General features: G+C 39.3%; 2 protein-coding genes across 3 annotated transcripts in view; one reads left to right on the top strand and one right to left on the bottom strand.

The window, feature by feature from the left end:
- Positions 1-1,162: 1,162 nt before the first annotated feature.
- Positions 1,163-9,903, top strand: LOC122778727. Of its 2 annotated transcripts, XR_006361456.1 has the most exons (7): positions 1,163-1,268; positions 1,660-1,992; positions 2,096-2,428; positions 3,434-3,542; positions 5,008-5,988; positions 6,122-6,706; positions 9,518-9,903. XR_006361456.1 is itself a non-coding variant. In XM_044040820.1 (5 exons), exons 1-4 carry the CDS (start codon positions 1,223-1,225, stop codon positions 3,523-3,525), a joined length of 804 nt encoding a protein of 267 aa, XP_043896755.1. In that variant the 5' UTR covers positions 1,163-1,222; the 3' UTR covers position 3,526; positions 8,652-8,682. The 2 variants fall into 2 exon arrangements, 1 of the variants encoding a protein (XP_043896755.1); XM_044040820.1 differs by lacking the exons at positions 5,008-5,988; positions 6,122-6,706; positions 9,518-9,903 and adding an exon at positions 8,652-8,682 and having other exon boundaries at positions 3,434-3,526.
- Positions 9,904-11,425: 1,522 nt separating this feature from the next.
- slit3 (slit homolog 3 (Drosophila)) overlaps positions 11,426-19,412 on the bottom strand; it is a 229,941-nt gene continuing 221,954 nt past the window's right edge. Inside the window, exons 34-38 of the mRNA XM_044040094.1 lie at positions 16,698-16,852; positions 16,105-16,265; positions 15,641-15,798; positions 14,521-14,726; positions 11,426-14,436 (exon numbers count right to left, since the gene is read on the bottom strand). Of these exons, the coding sequence (XP_043896029.1) occupies positions 14,183-14,436; positions 14,521-14,726; positions 15,641-15,798; positions 16,105-16,265; positions 16,698-16,852 (934 nt within the window). The 3' untranslated portion in view covers positions 11,426-14,182. The remainder of the gene's footprint in view (positions 14,437-14,520; positions 14,727-15,640; positions 15,799-16,104; positions 16,266-16,697; positions 16,853-19,412) is intronic.

Here is a 19,412-nt window from a genome sequence, read left to right as displayed (position 1 = left end):
TTGGCACAGTATGAAACTCTTCAAGTGAAATGAAATAAAGATTAGTGCGTATGATAAAGTCAGCTCAGCTCACACAGTGCAAGTGCAGATCTATGCACTCCCTCCACATCATGTCAAGGAACAGAAGCTTCATACGTGTGGAAAAAAAAAGAAATCTCATGTCATGTGAATCTTGCACCTCTTATGTCAGATCACATCCTGTTGCAGAGGTGAGGTGAGGAGCAGCGGTTTGGTCAGAGGCAGCGAGACGGCCGGCAGCGTAACCGTTGCATGTGGCTTTGCTTGTTGTTTTTGATGTAAGCTGCTGTTACAGAGCGAGATACCAAAGAAAACCAAAATGTAGAAGATAAAAAGCTCACTGCTTCTGCTCCTAGCGCTAAAACATTAACCTCAGTTAATTGAAGTTCATTTGAAATCTGATCTATTTTTCCAGGAGGCTGAGCCGGTCGTCTTTAGGCCAGAAGCTCCTTCAGTATGTGGGCCAAACATTGTCCCCAACCCTGAATTACTGAGCTGGAAGAGTGTGAAAGATGTGCAATCAAAAAAATTAAAAAGAAGCACGACATGAATGAATAAATGATTGTGAATGAGTGTAAACTGTAGAGTGTAGAGACTGTGTCAGACAATGAACTCATCTGACAAAACAAAAACTAATTTGGTCTTTTGTAAACAGGAATTATATATATATATACATATTCAATAAAAAGTCACTGACACTGTGTGGGTTTAGTCATTTTGGTTACTTTGCAAAAACAACCGTGTCCCATAATTTGATTCTTTTCTGAGTAAGCACTGATAATTATAATAAATGACAGTGATTTTTTTTTCCTTGTATCTATTTCTGTTTTAATCTATTTGGAAGTGAACGTTATCAGATTATGATTTTCCAGCCCAGCCCTCAGTCTCATTTTAGGAATGTTTACCAATAAAATATGTTACAAGTCACCAGTACAGTACAAGTGAAATAAAAAGTAATATTAAATATGGCACCTGAATTTGTAGCCGTAATGGAACTGAATTTTAAAAAAGAGCAACAAAAAATCTGCATCTTAAAGTGTGTGTGTGTGTGTGTGTGTGTGTGTGTGGGGTTCTGAGTTTTCTGCCTTTCAGCCAATCATGAGGATTTGCACCTCAAATACGCTGAAGAAATGTTGAAGAAAAGACTAAAGCATTTAGGAAGGAAGACAAAAGCTGTGCCGCGAGAGAACGGTCATTTACCACAATGATGCTGGGACGGCTGACAACGCTGACTCTTCTTATTTCATTGTGTAAGTTCAACTTAAGTCTAATATGATTGTTGTGTAAATTCAGCTGCATTAGAATAAGATAAGAAAAGATAGTCAGCAAGACAGTAAAGATAATAAATAATAAACATGAATTACCAAAAAAGAAAATTAAAACCAAAAAAAATAAACGCGTAGACTATAAAAAAAATAATTAAAATAGAATGTACATTATAGAATCGAGTAGATGTTTATTTATTGCCATTGCAACACACACACAAGCTCTTTTTTTAGATGCTCAGACAAGTTAAATCAGGATTTTAAGAAATTAAAATTCACAAAATGTGCAGTTTGTCACCAGATGAAAGATACTCTGTGCATTATTTTGAATCAGAGGATACTGTTAGGTAAGATAATGTCTGATATCTTTGTTCAGCTGCAGCCGCTCCTCGCCAGATCTCGGTGATTGTGGTGGAAGTCGGTGGGACCGTTGACTTCCCATGCCCGGTCTCCGAGAAGGAGGGGAGGTTCTTCCACTGGTACAAGCAAAGTCCTGGATACCTGTTCGAAACGGTTGCCACGGGAACGTTTACCAAACAGATGCTTCAGGGGCCGTTCCAGAACCCTCGTTTCAAAGTGACAGAGGGGGATTCCAATTATATTCTTTCCATCACTGATGTCGTAAAAGAGGACGAAGGAACATACTTCTGTCAAAATGGAACTGCGTATTCTCAGACTTTCGTTTATGGCAATTTCTTGGCTGTGAATGGTATTTCATCATTCTTATTTTGTTTTGTCTGGTCTTTTTTGTATCTCCTATAAACAATGATGTTCAATGTTTATTTTATTTTCATGACTTTTTCCTCATGTAGATCAGAGTCAGCAGAGCAACGTCTTTGTGAAACAGAGTCCAGAAACGGCCTCAGTCCACCCGGGGTTCACTGTGACGCTACAGTGTTCCCTTCTTTCCCAGAACATAGGAAACCGCGTCGAATGTCCAGATGATCAAATGGTTTACTGGTTCCGAGCTGCGTCGCAACACAGTCATCCTGGAATAGTTTACACTAACAGGAGTACGGAAAAAAGGAGCTGCGTCTACAGTCTGACTAAAACCATCGAGGACTCCACTGATGCTGGGACTTACTACTGTGCTGTGGCCATATGTGGAGAAATCCTGTTTGGTGAAGGAACTGAAGTGGAGACAAGTAAGTTTGTATGTTATTGTCTCAGAGTTATTGTTCTGAATGATTTTAGAGTGATTTAGAAGATAGGTGTTCCACAAGGATCCGTTCTGGGCCCTGTAGTTTTCTTTTTTGTTGGCTGTTTTAGTCTCTTCTCTAGCTGACTGTAATGACCATGTTTATTGCATTATTAGGGTTCGAGCACACGGTTCTATTGAAACTGAAGGAGTTATTCTTCTTCATTCAAATTAATTTTGAGGGCCTGAACATACCCCAAAACTCACAGATTTTTGCAACTGCATCAATCCTGGTGAACATGTACGTGTGAAAGTCATTCAGTGAAAAAGCGTCAAAAATTGGAAGTGGAAGGGGCTATCGAATATGGAAAAACGCTTTCATCAGGTGATTTTTTTTAAATTTGTACACGTTAATCATGTTAGGACGGTCCAAAAAGTCAGGACATTGTCGTAAGTCCTACAGGAAGGCTGCCATCTTGGGTTGAATGGCCAGTTGAGGATCTAAAGTTATTGAATGTTTTTTAAAATGTCACAACAGAAGAACGAAACTCTTATAAATACGTGATGGAAGGTCCAATCTGAACCAAACTTGCTATGATTGATGACGACACGTTTGCACAAGCGCACTTTGTATGACTGTGTGAACGCCTATACATGTGTTTTATACTGGACAAATTTTAAATTTAACACGTAAAATCTGTTGTTTGTGTACAACAGGGTTTTACTGAATAAACCATTTTGTTTTTCTCCATGTTAAATTGTTAAAACAGCATTTTGACATGCAGTAAATTGTAAATAACAGCCAGATATTGGCAAATATTCTGGGAAAAAGGGGCAAAAGCACAGATACAGGACATGTTCTGGTACTTTTATGGTTAACATTATTATTTTTTTTTAAATCACTACATTTGCAAACGACAGGAATCTCAGTGAATTTTCAAGAATAATGTTTTGGGTTTAAAAGACAAACATTTGAGGAGTCAAAGTTACATGTCCTTTTTCCATTTTTCAGGACATGAATGGCACCTTGTTGCCGCTGTGCTCGGGGCTCTGTTGGCGCTCTGTCTGATTGTGATTGCCGTCCTTGTTTTCTCAAGACACTGAGGTCATGGTGTGGTCAGGTATGTTTAAGTGAAAAGTGCCTTCTCTATTTTCCTCCACCCTAAGGCAATCGTTTTATTGACTGAGTGATAACGTTGCCAAAATCAAAAGGTGGAGTTTTTGATTCAAGGACACTCTACAGTGTGTAAATAATCTCTGTAATCTGAATAAGCCCATGTTAGAATGACATGTGAATGTAATTGTCTGTTGGAGAAACCAAGCTCAACGACGGCAGTTATGGTCGACGAGAAAACATGACAAGTGTTAAATTCTCTGCTGTAAATTGGAGGATAAAGCGTGTCCGACTGGATCATCCTGAACCTTTAAGTTTTTTCAGTATTCTGCATTTTACATTCTTGTATTATTGTTTAAACCACCATGTTGATCTTGTCCGCTTTATTTCACCTTAACTTTTTAATTTATCTGTTTTAATTTTATCTCATTGTTTGTGTGTTTGATTTGTCTCTTATGTAACTCAACGGCTGCCATTGACTGCTATAGACATCAATTCGATCACTGCTCTTAAAATGGCTGGCAGCCAATTAATGTACAAATAAAATGTATTATTATTATTATTATTATTATTATTATTATTATTATTATTAATAAGAAACTTAAGAGGTTCACACCCAAACCTTAACTCACAACACTGATCAACACAAATAGTAAATATTTAGTTACAAAAAAACCCTCAGTACAGTATTTATACATAAAAGCTCAGCATTTGGTGAGCACATGATTTTATCAAATTATATGATAATATTCTATGTTTATAACACATTTTTCCCTATTCATCTGTTGCAAAAATGACAAATTTTTAATTTTTAATTGTAGTTTTATTCAAAATCGTTATTTCCCGACAGTATATTTATACACTGGCATCTTTGGTGACATTTCCTCTCGTCTCCTGCCCAAAAACATCTGTCCCTCAAACCCACAGACCTCTTCCACTGCAGCTCACATGGTTTCAAATACTGTTTCTCTGCTCATTGTCTCATCCACTGGCATTAGAAACTGATTTATAATCGAACCTTAACTTAATACAAATAAGTACAATGTATGTTAATAATCATTTACCCAAATGTTAAGGGAAATACGATAAAGAAAACAAACCTAATCTGACTTTGTATTACAGACCAATTAGCAGATGTTTCCTCCCACAGCAGTAAAAAAATCAAAGTGAAACTCACCAAGGACACGAGATGGTTGTGAATGTGACCTCATCTGCCTGGTTATACATGATAAAATAACACGCTGGTAGAAACGCAGAGAAACAAACGAAAAACTGTCCCTTGCGAAACTTAGCTCTCTGCCTGCAAGTTTAAACTCAATGCACATCCTGTTGAGGCCCATAGTCTGCTCTAATCTGAGTATACAACAATGTTCCAAATGAAGCCACAGTGTTTGTAAATAATACAGGTTCATATAAGAATACAGGGTTTGTTTGCAGCATGTACTCTAATGAAACCTGTGCTTTACTTTCAGAATGATCAGTGACAATACTCACACTTTCCATCATGTCTTTCCACTACTACCCTCCGGAAGGCGATACGGGGCCCTGAAGTGCCGCACCACGACACTGGGGAACAGCTGCTATCCCTCGACTGTACAAGAACTGAGTTCTCAGAATCTATATCCACTTAACTATAGTTTTTACATTAGGGAGAACTGTTTTAAATGTAGTTGTATTGTTCTCAATGCAGTGATAATAAAGACATTCTATTCTATTTAATTCATGGTCTGTATTTATGTAGCACCTTTCTAGCCTTCATGAAAACACTCACAGCTGCTTCACACTACAGTTTGGACATTCATCCGTTCACATTTACTCACTACATTCATACACGGCATCTTCGTGCAGAGCCTTTGCTGTCACTCTTTCACACGCTGCCGTCAGGAACAACGCCAGGTTAAATGTCCAGGAATCCAGAACCTAGAATCATCCCCTTAAAGCTGATTTGTTTCTATTGTTTTACATAGTGGGAATTTTCTATTTTGCTTCTTTTACATCAAAATTAGCACGTGTAAATGGTTTTTAAACACAACCTGCTATCTACGACAGGGGGACAGACTCATTTCCCAGTGTAAATTTGCACTTTCTGATCATTTCCTTTCAATTTCATGTTCCAGATTCACCGTAAAACAACCCAAGGTGACCGTGCAGAAGCACACACGACAGAGAAGAGCTTAGTGCAAAGCAGTGGCAATAGATTGCTGCTCGAAAGCTGTGCATTATATAATGTTGCACAGAAGTGCAGACTCTGTGACTAAGCTGCTGTAAATTGGGGGGTGTGGTGGAGGAGTGCAGTTTCAACGTTTCAGCCAATCAGGTTGTTTTCTATGTTTATAGCTTGATCTTGTTACTTTACCTTCCATTTGGGTGGAAAGCCACGAGTAGGTCAACATCATGGTGCTGCACCACAATGATTTCAAGACTTGCAGCTTTGTTTCTGCTTAGTGGAGAGTGTGAGTGCATGTGCTGTGTGTTATTGTGTTATTCTGTATTCTGTATGAGGCGAGGCCTTGTGGCATTATCTCTTCATGGCATTGTATAGATTTTAAATTCACTTTGTTATTTTTTCCTCTCTCTTTTGTCCAGCTCTGATTTGCACTGCAGAGGCTCCTGTCCTGGTCTCTGTGACTGTGGTCAAACCAGGAGACAATGTGAATTTAACATGTCCAGTATCGAGTGACAAGCAAGTATTTAACTGGTATAAACAGCCTCCTGGACACATGCTGCATAAAGTTGTTTCAAGAATATTGAAAAAGGAAATTGAACAATTCATTGATGAACGTTTCACCTTCACAAAAGTGGATAATCAGTATTTTCTCACCATCGTAAATGTGAGCAAAGAGTGATCTGAAGTTGCACCAGCCTTTTTTCTAGTTTCATTCTTTTTTGTTTCTCTAAATCTTGCAGATGAGAATCCAGAAAAGGTGTCCGGCCGCCCAGGACAACAGGCGACTCTGCAGTGTTCCCTCGTTTCCAAGAGCAAAGGAAACACAGTCCAGTGTCCTGGCAGAGACAGTGTTTCCTTGTTCAGAGCCGGCTCAGGATCAGGACTCTCCCGTCCCAACTTCATTTACGTTCACGAGAACTCTGACGATGATGATGGGACGCACCGCTGTGCTGTGCTCACGTGTGGAAACATCTTGTTTGGTGAAGAGACCAAAGTGGAGACAAGTAAGTACAAACTTCAATTAAGTTCAGTAAATCAGATTATTTTTAATTCCCTTTAAAAGAGACATTAACCAGAATGTAGTTTTATTCTTTATTTATGAGAATAAAGTCGTAATATTGTAACCTGTAAGTTATTTTTGAGTTGTAAACTTACGACTTTATTCTCGTAAATGTACTAGTTTTTCCTCAATGTGGCCCTAATACTCCGATGTAAAATATACATATAAATCTTTCAGGTGAAACTAAATATTTAGCTAATTTTCTCAGTAGTTTCTCAGTAGTGGCCTGGTCTTAATAAGAGCTGTTTGAATTCTCTGAACACAAAGGAAAGCAAAATATAAAAGATAATAAAAAAACACTAACACACAAAAAAACTACACCCCATTCCTTGCGACAGAAAACATTTAAAGTGGCATAACTGCCACATACAAGCAAACAAAAAGAGCGGCAAAGGTAATGGTTGTGTTTTATGCGACTACGAATATTATTACTGTTTTTGTTATTAATTATTGCCATTATTACTTATATAGAGCTTTATAAACACAAAATTGCAGTGCAAAAAGTAGTTAATGTTATTAACATATTCCGTCCCATATCTTAATAATATGCTTGATATTGTGGATTTTTAGCCATAAATAAAAACAAACCTCATAACAATTAGAAAATCAGGGAACATTAGGTGTAATCGTCTCCTCTAACAGCAGAGGGCGCCATCAGCCCAGTTTAGATCCACTCCCGTTGTTTTTAACAGTTTTATAATCACTTTATGAGAGGCATTTTTCTTCTTTAAAATATTTAAATATTGCAGTTAACACGCACAGTAGAATAAAAAACCAAAAGTGTATAATGAAAGGTTACAATAGTTTGGGATTAATAGTTTTGGGTTTTATTTTGTTTTTAAAATTAGTTTTTAGAGCGAGTGTGCTTAGTTTTAGTGTTAGTTTTTTTTATAATACAGAGTATTGGCCAGGTACAAGATTCAATTATGTAAGTAACAGGATTGTGTGTCAAAGAGAACCTTTCAAAATTGCCGGCAAAGAAAATAAATACGCTTCATATGAACCCAAAAGACTTGTATATGAAATTAATTTACAAGGACGAAAACTAAGCACATTTACGCTTAGATTTCATAATATTATTATTTTAAAAAGCAACTATTCATTAGATAAGATGACAAATACAAAAAACGAACATCACGATACTCATGATGTCATGATGAACAACAACATTTGTGACGATAATTTGCCGAATTTCAAAAATAAAAGTCTTTGTTTTAGTGCAGAATGACATGCAAATCACGATAAAACGTGATATTTTGTTATTCCTGTTGTTTGTAAAGCGACCTTGGGGTTTTGTGAAAGGCTCTATATAAATCAAAGTAATTATAATTATGGGCTTGTTTTTTTTTTTACCTTCTTCATCCCTTTAAAAACCGAGCGTAGCTGACAACACATTTGTGCAAGCGACACTGTTTGACTGTATGAACACCCGTACATGTGTTTCTGTACTGTTCACATTTAAAATTTAACACTCAAAATCTGTTGTTCATGTACAACTGCAGGGTTTTTCTAAATAAACCATTTTGTTTTTCTTCATTTTAAATTCCAGTAAATTGTAAATAACAGCCAGATATTGGAAAATATTCTGGGGAAAATGGGCAAAAGCACAGTTACAGGACATGTTCTGGTACTTTTATGGTTAAAACTATTATTATTGTTCTTTTTTTAAATCACTACCTTTGCAAACGACAGGAATCTCAGTGAATTTTCAAGAATAATGTTTTTTTTGTTTAGTTTTTTTTTAAAAGACAAACATTTGAGGAGTCAAAGTTACATGTCCTTTTTACATTTTTCAGGACAAGAATGGCACCTTGTTGTCGCTGTGCTCGGGGCTCTGTTGGCGCTCTGTCTGATTGTGATAGCTGTCCTTGTTTTCTCAAGACACTGAGGTCGGGATAGATATATATGTTAGAGATATATATATATATATATACATATATATACACACATATATATGATGATGATGATAATAATAACATTTTATTTGTACATATTAAATAAGTGGACAAATCAAACACACAAAAGTTGAGATAAAATAAAATATATATTTATTAATGAGTCCACTTTACTTTGATTGATTGTTGATTCCATTTTGATAACAAGAGAAAGAGGCTGCGTTCTTGCATCAATCATGGTTCAACAAATGCCTTTAGTCACGCCTGCTAGAATAGGTCAGATTCATCATTTAAAAGTTTTTGTTCTATTCCTTATAAGTGTTTCTCAAAATCAGTGATACATAATATTTAACAGCCATTGAAAACTTACTGAATTAAACCTGGAAATTAAAAAAACTTATTTATTTATTTATTTATTTATATTAAATGACCTTTCCCGGCCCTCCTGCTGTACCACAGTTGAAGTCACACTCTGTAGAATTGCCATTTTCATTCATTTAAAAAAAAAAAAAGAAAGAGGAATGGAGCTGAGGGAACAGGAGCTGAGCGAGTGAGCGCTGTAAAGAGGACAAATCAGAACCCCCCTGAAAGTGGGTGTGTGTTCGCCTGTGTCTCATTTGCATTTAAAGGGACCATGCACAAAACCGAGCGTTCTGAAAGGGGCGGGTTTAGCAGTTTAATTGGGGAAATAGGGTATAATATGTCTCCTTTAACTCTTAAATCTCTCTTAAACGGAAATGTCAGGTCTATTAACAGTCACAGTGTTATTTTATATAATAATATTCCCATGTATTTTAAAATTATAATCTCTAAAATAAATGTAAAAATTATGTTTAATTACAGTTGTTTTTTTTTAACAGTCACTGCTCAATATGGAGAATTCTGTGTTTGGAAATCACTGGTGAAACATGAAGTGAGAAAAGCAAAGAGAGTGAATTTGAGGAGAAGAATGTATTGTATGAATGTTTCTGCAGCTTCTGTGCTCATCGCTGTGTGTAACCGCCAAACCCACAACCAACGTGGGGGTTTTTCTGTCTTGTTTTATTTTTCCACAGGATGTTTCAGGTCACATTTGTTCTGAGAATTGTTTATGAGTGGTTAGTGACTGCAGTCGTGTTTGAGTTAAGGTTTACGGAGATATCTTGATACGGTTGTCAGCTGTGGTGAACACAAATACTGTACAGTCTCACTTATTATCTCTGCAAATGACCAAAATAAAAAGGTGACAAACCACCGTGGTAATCATGTTTCTGTAACACTGAATGTTATTTTGAATGTGTCAACTTTCTAATGCATGCTATTGAAAACAAACCCTTAAATAAAAGGTTGGAAAACACATTCTCCAAATTTCCTCTACACACACACACACATCTATGAACATTCACACATTAAGGCCGGAATCAATCATACAGGAAAAAGGAGCTGAGGGTAAATCGTACGCAGAGGCCACATCCAGATGGAAACGTGGGGTTAGCAGAGCCAGTCATTTTACACACAACCTTCGAGTTGAAATTATTATTATTTTAAAAAGCAATAAAAGCACAAGATATTTAAGTAAGAAGCATTTGATTCTGTACCTGATGAAGTGATCATGTCACAGGAGGAATTCAATGCTTGTGGTTCACCATGACATCGGATGTTCTCCCGTTCTGGGATCCTGAGGCAGAACACTTATCCACCATCTTCACGTCTTCTTCAATCTTGAATCTTGAATCTTGATGCGTCGCTGAATACCTAATTTCCTCATTTTGTTAATTAATTCACCAAATTCTCCCCGCACCAGGGGTTAACAGCTTCACGGCTTCCTGGCAAAATGTCTTTGTTTGGGTTCTGATGGTTGCATGATGTCAGCCTCCAGCACTGTGTGTCTGGCATTGTCTTACAGGTGTGTGTAGCTCAGGTGCTTAAGATGATGAGAAACACCTGGTCAGGGTTTTTAATTAGAGGCTGAGTCATGAGGACATCAGTGACCTGCTGCTGCTGCTGCTGCTGCTGCTGCTGAATAGAATATTCTATTCCAGGAATATTGCGCTCATACAGTTTAAAGGCGAAGGTCTGGCTACAGTTTTTGATCATCAATAACCTGGAAATAAATAAATAGATCCCCACCTGATCCAGAAATAATAAAATAAGGTCATGACTGTACACTACCAATGCTGTAGAGGTGGAAATAGACAACAAAAAAATCTAAAACCATTTTTAACAGATATTAAATCTACTCTTAATAAGTGTGTATAGCAGTATGAATAGGTCAAATTAAAGGAAAACAAATACAATAATAAAAGAATTAAACATCTGGATAGGATTTTGAATACAGACAATGTCAGTCGTCTATAATCTGGATTATACTTGACGAAGAAAAAAAATGCAGCCTGAATAAATCAGTGAGAATGAAGGACTGACTCATTTGTGGGCTGACCACACAGTGAGTGCAGCTTAACACTTGTTAAGTCGGCCTCTGTTTATACACTGCTGCCATCTAGTGGTGACCAGTGGTGACACACACACACTATCAGGTGTTTTTGATATATTTTCAAATGTAAACATATGTTCAGATTTGGTTGAAAACTTTCGTCGTATGATTGTTTCACTCACTAAGTTAACATCACGATCAGAAATAATAGTGATCGTAAAATAACACATTTTGGTCATATTTCAGCCAGATATTGACAGCATGTGTTCCATCACTGCTGTAAATCTGTGGTCAGTGAATAAATGAATAAATGAATGAATGAATTAGTCAAGAACGCACACATGAAGAAGATGGATGTAGTTTCAATGGTAGTTTAATTTTTTAACATTCAACTTAAGTATCAATCATCACTCACATATTCATGTCGTTTTTATTAAAAAAACAGGACTTGGAAAACAACTGAGTTTGTTTATATTTGTCTGGTCAATAATCACTAATCATTTCCTGTTCACAATGAGGAACTGACAAACCTTGAGTGTTGAGGAATGAAAACAGGAATGGAAAGAAAGAGCGGTGGTGAGAAAGGAAAGACGGAGCGGAGTGGAGTGGACTTTTGGAAACAAAGCAACTATAAACTAAACAACACAGTCGTAGTTACATTATAGTATTCTGCCATGCTTGTTATTATTGTGTTAGTTATTTACGATGTTGGTTTTTTTTGGACCTCTCTCTGTATTTACACCAATCACAGAGAGACTTTTACTTTGAAAGTCACACATCACATCAAACCTTTCAAAGTAAAAGCTCCAGGTTACCTTCACATCGTGTTAATTCACCTAAAACAACGGAATCTTTACAGCGCCTTGAACGCGCACGTCACACATTGAAGATTAAAAGAAGAGATGTCACATTAAACATGAGGGGAAAAAAACACTGTATCTCTGTGGCACGATTAAGGCTTCCCGTCTTTATTTGGCACGACTTCTTTGTTTGCTTTGGGATTTCTATACATTCCATAACACCCTGCTCTAAGGAAAGAGGGATCATTTAAAGGCCACTAGTGTGAAGTGAATAAACATCAATCCAAACATCTAAAATAAGAAAAATGATTCAGGTGTTGGATGTGTTTGCACTTCAAAAATGACTTACTCACAGGCACTTGGACTTCAAATACACACTTAACTTTTGACTTAATTATGTTATTTAAGGTAAGTGGAGTTGACGCTGATGGCTTCATTCCAAACCGTTTCCTCGTCCAGTCACAAAACATGGAACGGACAATGGACATGGAAACTGTTGTGGCTCTGTAACGCTCGTGCAAACAAAGGACACTTTCTGACTCGGTGAGGACGAGCAGGAAGTAAGAATATACTGAATAGCCACCAGGGGGAGACACAACTGCTGGTTGTAAAAAAGAAGCTAAATGAACTTCTAGTTTGATTTATGAAGTCAGTAAACATTTTCCTGAGCAGTTAATAATGATCTCAATCGCTAGTTTCGGGTCTTTCTCACTATAACATGACTTTGATTTTCTAAAGAAAATAAATGATAGAGCACGACACATACAGTATGAATGAACACGTGTGATTGGCCGCCGTTGTTGTCCAATAGGAGCCTGGTTGCAGGTCACGTCTGTGAATTTCACTTTTCCTTCTTAGGGGTCAAGAGGAAACAGCCAGTGACACACACATGTTCAACCAGAGAGCACAGTGACACACAAATGATACTTCTTTCTTATTCCAAAGATAGATTTCATTAAAAATGACTCAGTTTAGACCCGGTATAGACTCGGTATGCTGGTTTAAATGGATAAAGCTGCAGTCGGCAGGATTTTTGGCGACACTGATGCCACATTTTCCTTTTAGCATTATATTTATCAAGTTATTTGACACAGAACGAGACTCTGCACCTCATCTGTTAAAAGTCTCACAACGAAATCTGTTGCATGCTGGGAGGGTTTTGAGAGAGAAGACAGGGGGCGCTGGCTTTGGATGCTGGATCACTAATACGGCAAATAAACAGTAGCTGCCGTCTGTCTGTGTGAAAGGAGCTAGAGACAGACAGTGAGCGTGGCAATCCCCAAAACAGTCCTGCCGACTGTAGCTTTCAATCCCCGACTACAGAGTCATGAGCTGCTGATGAACAGTGAACGTCCTTTTTCCACAATTTTCCATGTCAAAGGTCACACGGTGGCTCCGGGTTCTGGTGCAGGTGGTGCAGCAGCAGCAGCAGCAGCAGCAGCAGCAGGAGCAGCAGCAGCAGCAGCAGCGGAAAACCACAGACTAAGACGAACAACAACTGTGAAATCGTCTCCGTGGAAAGAGTCTTTTTGGTTTTTTTTCTGGAAAAAAAACTCACACGTGAGGATGACGTCCATTATATAGTGAAGCAGGTTAGTGAGGCACATACAGTCCCCCCAATCCCCCCCCCAGCCTCCGGGAGAGGGCAACAAGAGCGCCACCTTCTCCTCACAGTGGAATCCACGGAGCTCGTCCCTCAGTGTCCACAGTGTCCTCCCCTCACGTCAGCACTCACATTAACATCATGCAAATACACTTAGAAATATAAAATTCATTGGGTTAGGGTATATATTTATATAGATTTATACATACATATAAATTCATATACTTTTAAAGGAATGTTAATCTTGCGTTGTACTTTTTCCTCTTCTTCTTACAAGGTACAAAATCACTTTTTTTTATTATACTATGCGACACATTATATCATCAACATTTAAAAAAAAACAAAAACAACAGCTCATCAGTCCTTTTATCATCTTTTAAAAAAAAATCCATAATAAAAATAAGTTCTATGTTTTTTTCTTACTTATATCTTACAATATATTTTCTCTCTGTCAAAAACACGCACACATGTCCCATTTTTCTTCTTTTTTTGCTCTTGTTTGGTTTCTGTTGGCAGCAAATTGGCGGCGGTCGAAACTGAACGTGGTAAAAACAATACATCACATGTTGCTCATCATCATCATCATCATCAGGGTGGAGAAAAAACCTCTCTCAGAGCGACAGCCTTTGTTTGATTGACGTGTAAAATTCACAAAAATGGCAGCGGTGGGTGTTGCAACGAAAACAAAAACAAAAAAACAGCGGCGCTGTTACAACGGGCACTTGGAGCAGCCACACTCCAGAGCCGTCTCCATCTCCTCCGAGTATGAGGTGCCGTCAGTGCAGCGGAAAACCACCTTCCTCCTCCTGTTCTTGGTGACGCCGCAGCAGACGCCGGGCGGCGCTGTGGCCTGGCAGGATCGGGGACAGTCCATGCGGGGGATCTTGCTGGTGGACGTGCATGTTCTCATGGGGTGGTGACGCTTCAGCTGCTCCCGCACCATCTCCCCCTGACACGTCAGCTCTGATGGAGACAGAGAAGGGAGAAGCATGTGAGATGTGAATCCACCTCCATCCTCTCCTGATCGCCATCGTTTCTCTATCTTACCCGTGTCACAGGTTGCTCCGCTGTATCCAGGATGACACTGGCAGAGCGGCTCTCCTGCCTCTGACACGCGGCACTCTCCGTGTCCGCAGCGCTGCCCCCTGCAGGCCGCAGGCTCCTGTCGCCGGTCACAGTACTGACCCTGGTATCCTTGACTGCACTGACAACTGTAGGACTGACCCTTTGCCACACACACACCATGTACACACCTGGAAGAAGAGCAGCGTGGATGAGAAGATTCATTGATTCTTTGAATCCTTATCTTTGTTTTAATACTGAGTTTGTTGGTGAACAGAATGAAACTTCTGCATGGAGATTTCTGATCTCACTGTGAGACACAATATGTGTGAACACAAAACATGTGGACATTTTCTCCCATGAATTTCTGTTTCTGCAACATATAAAAGGTATAAACGGAGTATAAATAAACAGAGTATAAATCAGGCTTCTCTGTGCATTTACACGATAAAAACCATCACAAACAGCTGCTCATCTCCTGTAGAGCTGAGGAAACTACGTTTTATTTTGGCAGAGCAACAGAGCCTCAGTACTTTAACCCACAAATAAATAAATTGCTGTGGGAATAACATACAACTCCTTACATGGACATCCTGTGTGTGTGTGTTTATGGGTCACATCTTCAGGCTTCAGGCAAAATGTGTGTTTTTGTCTTCTTCTTATGTGTTGAGTCAAAGTTATGTTTCATCTTATGTTGTATAAGTAAGTTAGTTAGTTCTTTTGCTCATGTGTGTTTTTATATACAGTATATATATCTATAAAAATCATGTCATCAGATTGCCTATAGGTTGTGCTGAAAAAGAGGTTAAAAACACTATATACTGCACATCCTTATAGCCTCTGTATAAACATTTTAACATAATAAATGCTCTGTGTTCTGAGGGTTAAAGGGAACTGATTTATATACAGTACATTGAAATGAAAAGAAATGATGCAACGGAGCAAAAAATGGAAAATAAAAATAAAGCAAAATTAAAATTGAAAAGCTTTTTTTCAACTTTTAATTTAAGCTCCACCCATCACATTTTTTTGTCCTTAAATAGCAAATGAAGAAAAAAAAGAAAAAAGACAGAGGCATCATGAGTGTCGGCTCGTATCTGCTCACCTGCTGTTCTGACACGGGTTTGGCGTTGTCATCTGTTCGCACAGAGCCCCGCTGCGGCCTGGAGGGCAGTCACATGTCACTCCCATCTCTCCTCCCTCCCTGCACAAGCCCTGTGCGCACACACTGCAGGTGTGACAGCCTGCGAGAATACCATCAACCTGCAGACACGTCGAAAAAGGAGACTGTCAGTGACTCTTTGGCTTTAGGTGTTGATGTTGCATGAAAGTGTGAGTTTAAAGGGAAATGAATTAAACTGTTTTTATTATTTGCTGTGCAGAAACCCTATTGACGAGCATGAACCACCACCATTTTGGCCTTCTTCCTCCTCCGCTTGCTGTCAGCCATTATTATTTCTGTTGCTCTCTCTTGCAATACAGACTAGCTTTGGTAACTGTATGTGCAAATGTTTGCCTGAAGGGGGTTTCTATTGTGCAGGACTGAAGAATCTCTCGCCGCGTGATCACCTTGACGTTGACTCCTTGCGGTCGCCCTCCCGCCGTGGCTTGGTTACTCAAATCTTGCAGCTCCCCGTTGATTTGGACATTGTGGATGCAGCCATTAAAAGCCTGAGGCGAACGCTCGGGGCCTGGACGTAGACCTGAGGCCACCACCTGGGATGGTACGCCTGGGAAACCCCCCCGGAACAGGACAGGAAGACGTGAACAAAGAACAAGAATAAAGACAATATGAGATTGAAGAATGGACAGAAATTGGAGCAAAAAGAAAGTAAAATGAGACGGTTGTTGCTTGGACACTCATTTACAGTATCACTGTAAAGAAAACCACACCAGAGCTCTCGCTGTTGCACAATGCCCTGTTTGCTTTCTCTTTACTTGGAAAAATTGAACAAAACAATCGTTTTTGTACCCCTTGCTGGGGATGTGGTGTGTACTTTTGTGTATGTGTATTTCCATTTTGCGGGCGAGCGTGCTGAATGCGTGACAAATGTGTTTACAAGTATGAAAGAGCATCAAAGCGTCGGCGAAACAAAGGCAAATCTGAAAGCCAATTGCTGTCTTGTGTCCGTATACATGTGTTTGTCTGCGTGCGCACGTACCTCCGATGTACAGCTGAGTGTTGTGGTCGACAGACGGCTGGCGCACGAGTTTGCCCAGACTCTTGGGGGCTCCACTGTCCACCACCAGGCTCAGCGAACGGTTCTGAATCAACAGCTCGACCGTGTGGAAAAGCCCGTCATTCACCGACTCCACACTGTTAGAGAAACAGGAGGAGAAAGGATCCCATTATCATGAGTTACACTTGAGTTACACTTGAGTTTTTTTTTACCTCCAGACAGGAGGACTCGTGAGGGAAAAGCATGACAGGGCAATTTGAAAATGCCAGACACAAAACAGACGTCAAACATGTTTCCCCTTGTTTCGTTGTGTTTGTAAGTGGAGACCAAACCTCATGAAAACAAGATTGATTTGTTAAAGATTTGTTTTGAAATGTTATTCTCAGATATAAAACAGATCAATTAGATCCTCATTACAGTGTTCTTTTGAGAGGAGATTAAAATGTGCCCTTGATTTTTAGTCATGTTTTCCAGCAACGATGTCGATGTCCAGAACTGATCTCCATGCTGCCGCTTGCTCATTGTGATGTATTTGTTCCTGGAGAGCGAGTGAACACTGATAAAATCTAATGGTCAGAGTCAGTTAGTTTAGACCCATGTGTTATAAAACAACTTTATTAAACTATATTTTTAATGGTAACTTTCCACTGAAGAGGAGCCGGCAATAAACCTGCATCATGACCTTTTGCACCGCGTCTGACCCTAGAAACAAAATGTGTGTGTTTGTGTATAACTGTGTGTGTCTGAGATTTCCCACTAAGTGGTTTTTTGCTGGAGGGGATACAGACAGCTATAGAGACAGTGGTTTGGCTCAGCCGGGGTTTGTCGACTGTGCCTTCGTTCACCCGAGTTCCTCCGTCTCTGAAGCCGGAGAGAGCAAGCAGAACATCAGAAACACAAAAGAACAAGTGAAGCCACTCTCTTCCGTTGGTGGTCTGTTGCGGACTCCCACAGCTCCACATCAACACAATACATCCCTTTGTCTGCAGCTGCTCATCGGCCAAATTAACCGAGGACTCAGCCTCTGACTGACAGCTGTTTACAGAGCGCTCAGGTTACAGTGATGCTGCAGCAGCAGCCAATGGAGCGGGGACGTGGGATGTGGAGGCGGGTCAACATGACTCACTCACAGATGTAGAACACGTATGAACATTTATTGTCTAAAACTGACTGAAACGTACTGCTCGGCCATTAATAATAGACAAATAAAATTATCTTAGAGGGAGAAAGGCGGGGAACACGCCCTGGATAGGTCCATCAGTCTATCACAGGGCAAAACAAACCTATTTTCAGTTGGGTCCACAGGTGCGGATTCATCCTCAGCTCCACATGACTATGTTTTTCTCAGTATCGAGATGATCGACTTTCCAACGCTGCCCAAAAGAAGTAGTTACCGTCACGTCAAGATAGACGGAGGCAACAGCAACATTATGCTAGTAAAACTAGATGGCTGCAAGGGGATTCTACTGCTCAAAGAAACCAGTCGTTCAGCAGTTTGACAGGATAAATGCTACTGCTACTGTACAGACGAAGAAAGAGCAAAATATCTCTGTCTCTGTTCAGGAAGCATAAACAGAGGCAGAATAAAAACATGGAAATCAAGTTACACACTGCAGCTTTAAAATGTGTAAAAAAAAATACTGATTTACTTATTTGTATTTGTCTCTTCTGCACTTGTTCTGCAAAAAAAGGCTCAGAATCAAATTGCAAGATAGGATCACTAGTCAATCAGCTTACAGGACTTTGAACACATTTAATTAAAGCTACTATTTTGTCTTAAATTGGTGTGTATATGAAGCATTTCATGGTTTATAAGGTCAGAGCAGTGGCAGTTGCTGGTCTGTGAAACAGGGGAAGCTCATTTCAGGCCCAGTTTGCCGAGCAAATAAACACACAACGAGCTGCTGTTTTGTATATTTCTACAACGCTGTCAATCAAAAAGTGGTTCTGCCTGTCAGACAGTACACGCTCGTCCACTGCTCCACTGACTCACAGAGAAGCTGAGCTTCCCTGGAAGTGACGGTTTTTGCTGCATTTTAATACATCATGCTAATGAAGCACGAGAAGAAAATTGTGCCAGATGATCTGCAATAAACAGCTGATTCTTCTTGTGTACTTTTATTAATTTAAGGTAAATACAACAGCACGTTTGACCATTTGTTTCATGACAATTCCGTTGCTGTCACAGAGCAATCGCCTCTGGGTCAGAGTTACCCTAACATGTGACCTTTTGTCTAATCTGTTTAATCCAAATTTAAAGAAATCCCCATGAAAGTTTCCCAGGCCCCCGAAACACGGGTTGCCCTGGTTACTTGGTCACACAGACATAGAAACAAAGCCACTTATGCAATCAGCTGTGGCATAAAACCCACTGTTCTCCTGGACATGGGTCCAGTTCAGCATTTAGCTGGTGGTTTCTAAAATAAGAGATGCTGCTTCATGGTAGACTCAACAAAGACACAAACATGGTTTCCATTAGGAACCATGTAATTTAATAATGGTTTCAAACAGGCCTGCTGCTACGGAGCAAAATGATGGTCTGTTAGATTAGTTTGCTACCTCATCTTCTCCCTCTTCTATCTTTACTTTGTAATCCGTTTTATATCTCCTATTATTTTCACCCCGCTCGCTGGGCTTCTTTTTTTCTCCGTAATTTATCCTTGTCTGTTTTTGCTCTACTCTCTCCTCCTTCCATTT

This window comes from Solea senegalensis, linkage group LG12 (genome assembly GCF_019176455.1).
Source record: "Solea senegalensis isolate Sse05_10M linkage group LG12, IFAPA_SoseM_1, whole genome shotgun sequence".
NCBI classification, from domain to species: domain Eukaryota; kingdom Metazoa; phylum Chordata; class Actinopteri; order Pleuronectiformes; family Soleidae; genus Solea; species Solea senegalensis.
The sequence above is the reverse complement of the archived record's forward strand: the minus strand, read 5'-3'. Positions and strand labels throughout refer to the sequence as shown.

Bases quoted from the DNA above. Each gene is read 5' to 3' on its own strand.
- LOC122778727 (XM_044040820.1), top strand. From the start codon at position 1,223: ATGATGCTGGGACGGCTGACAACGCTGACTCTTCTTATTTCATTGT. The intron at 1,269-1,659 runs GTAAGTTCAACT...ATCTTTGTTCAG, and splicing joins GACTCTTCTTATTTCATTGT to CTGCAGCCGCTCCTCGCCAG. The intron at 2,429-3,433 runs GTAAGTTTGTAT...TCCATTTTTCAG, and splicing joins AGGAACTGAAGTGGAGACAA to GACATGAATGGCACCTTGTT.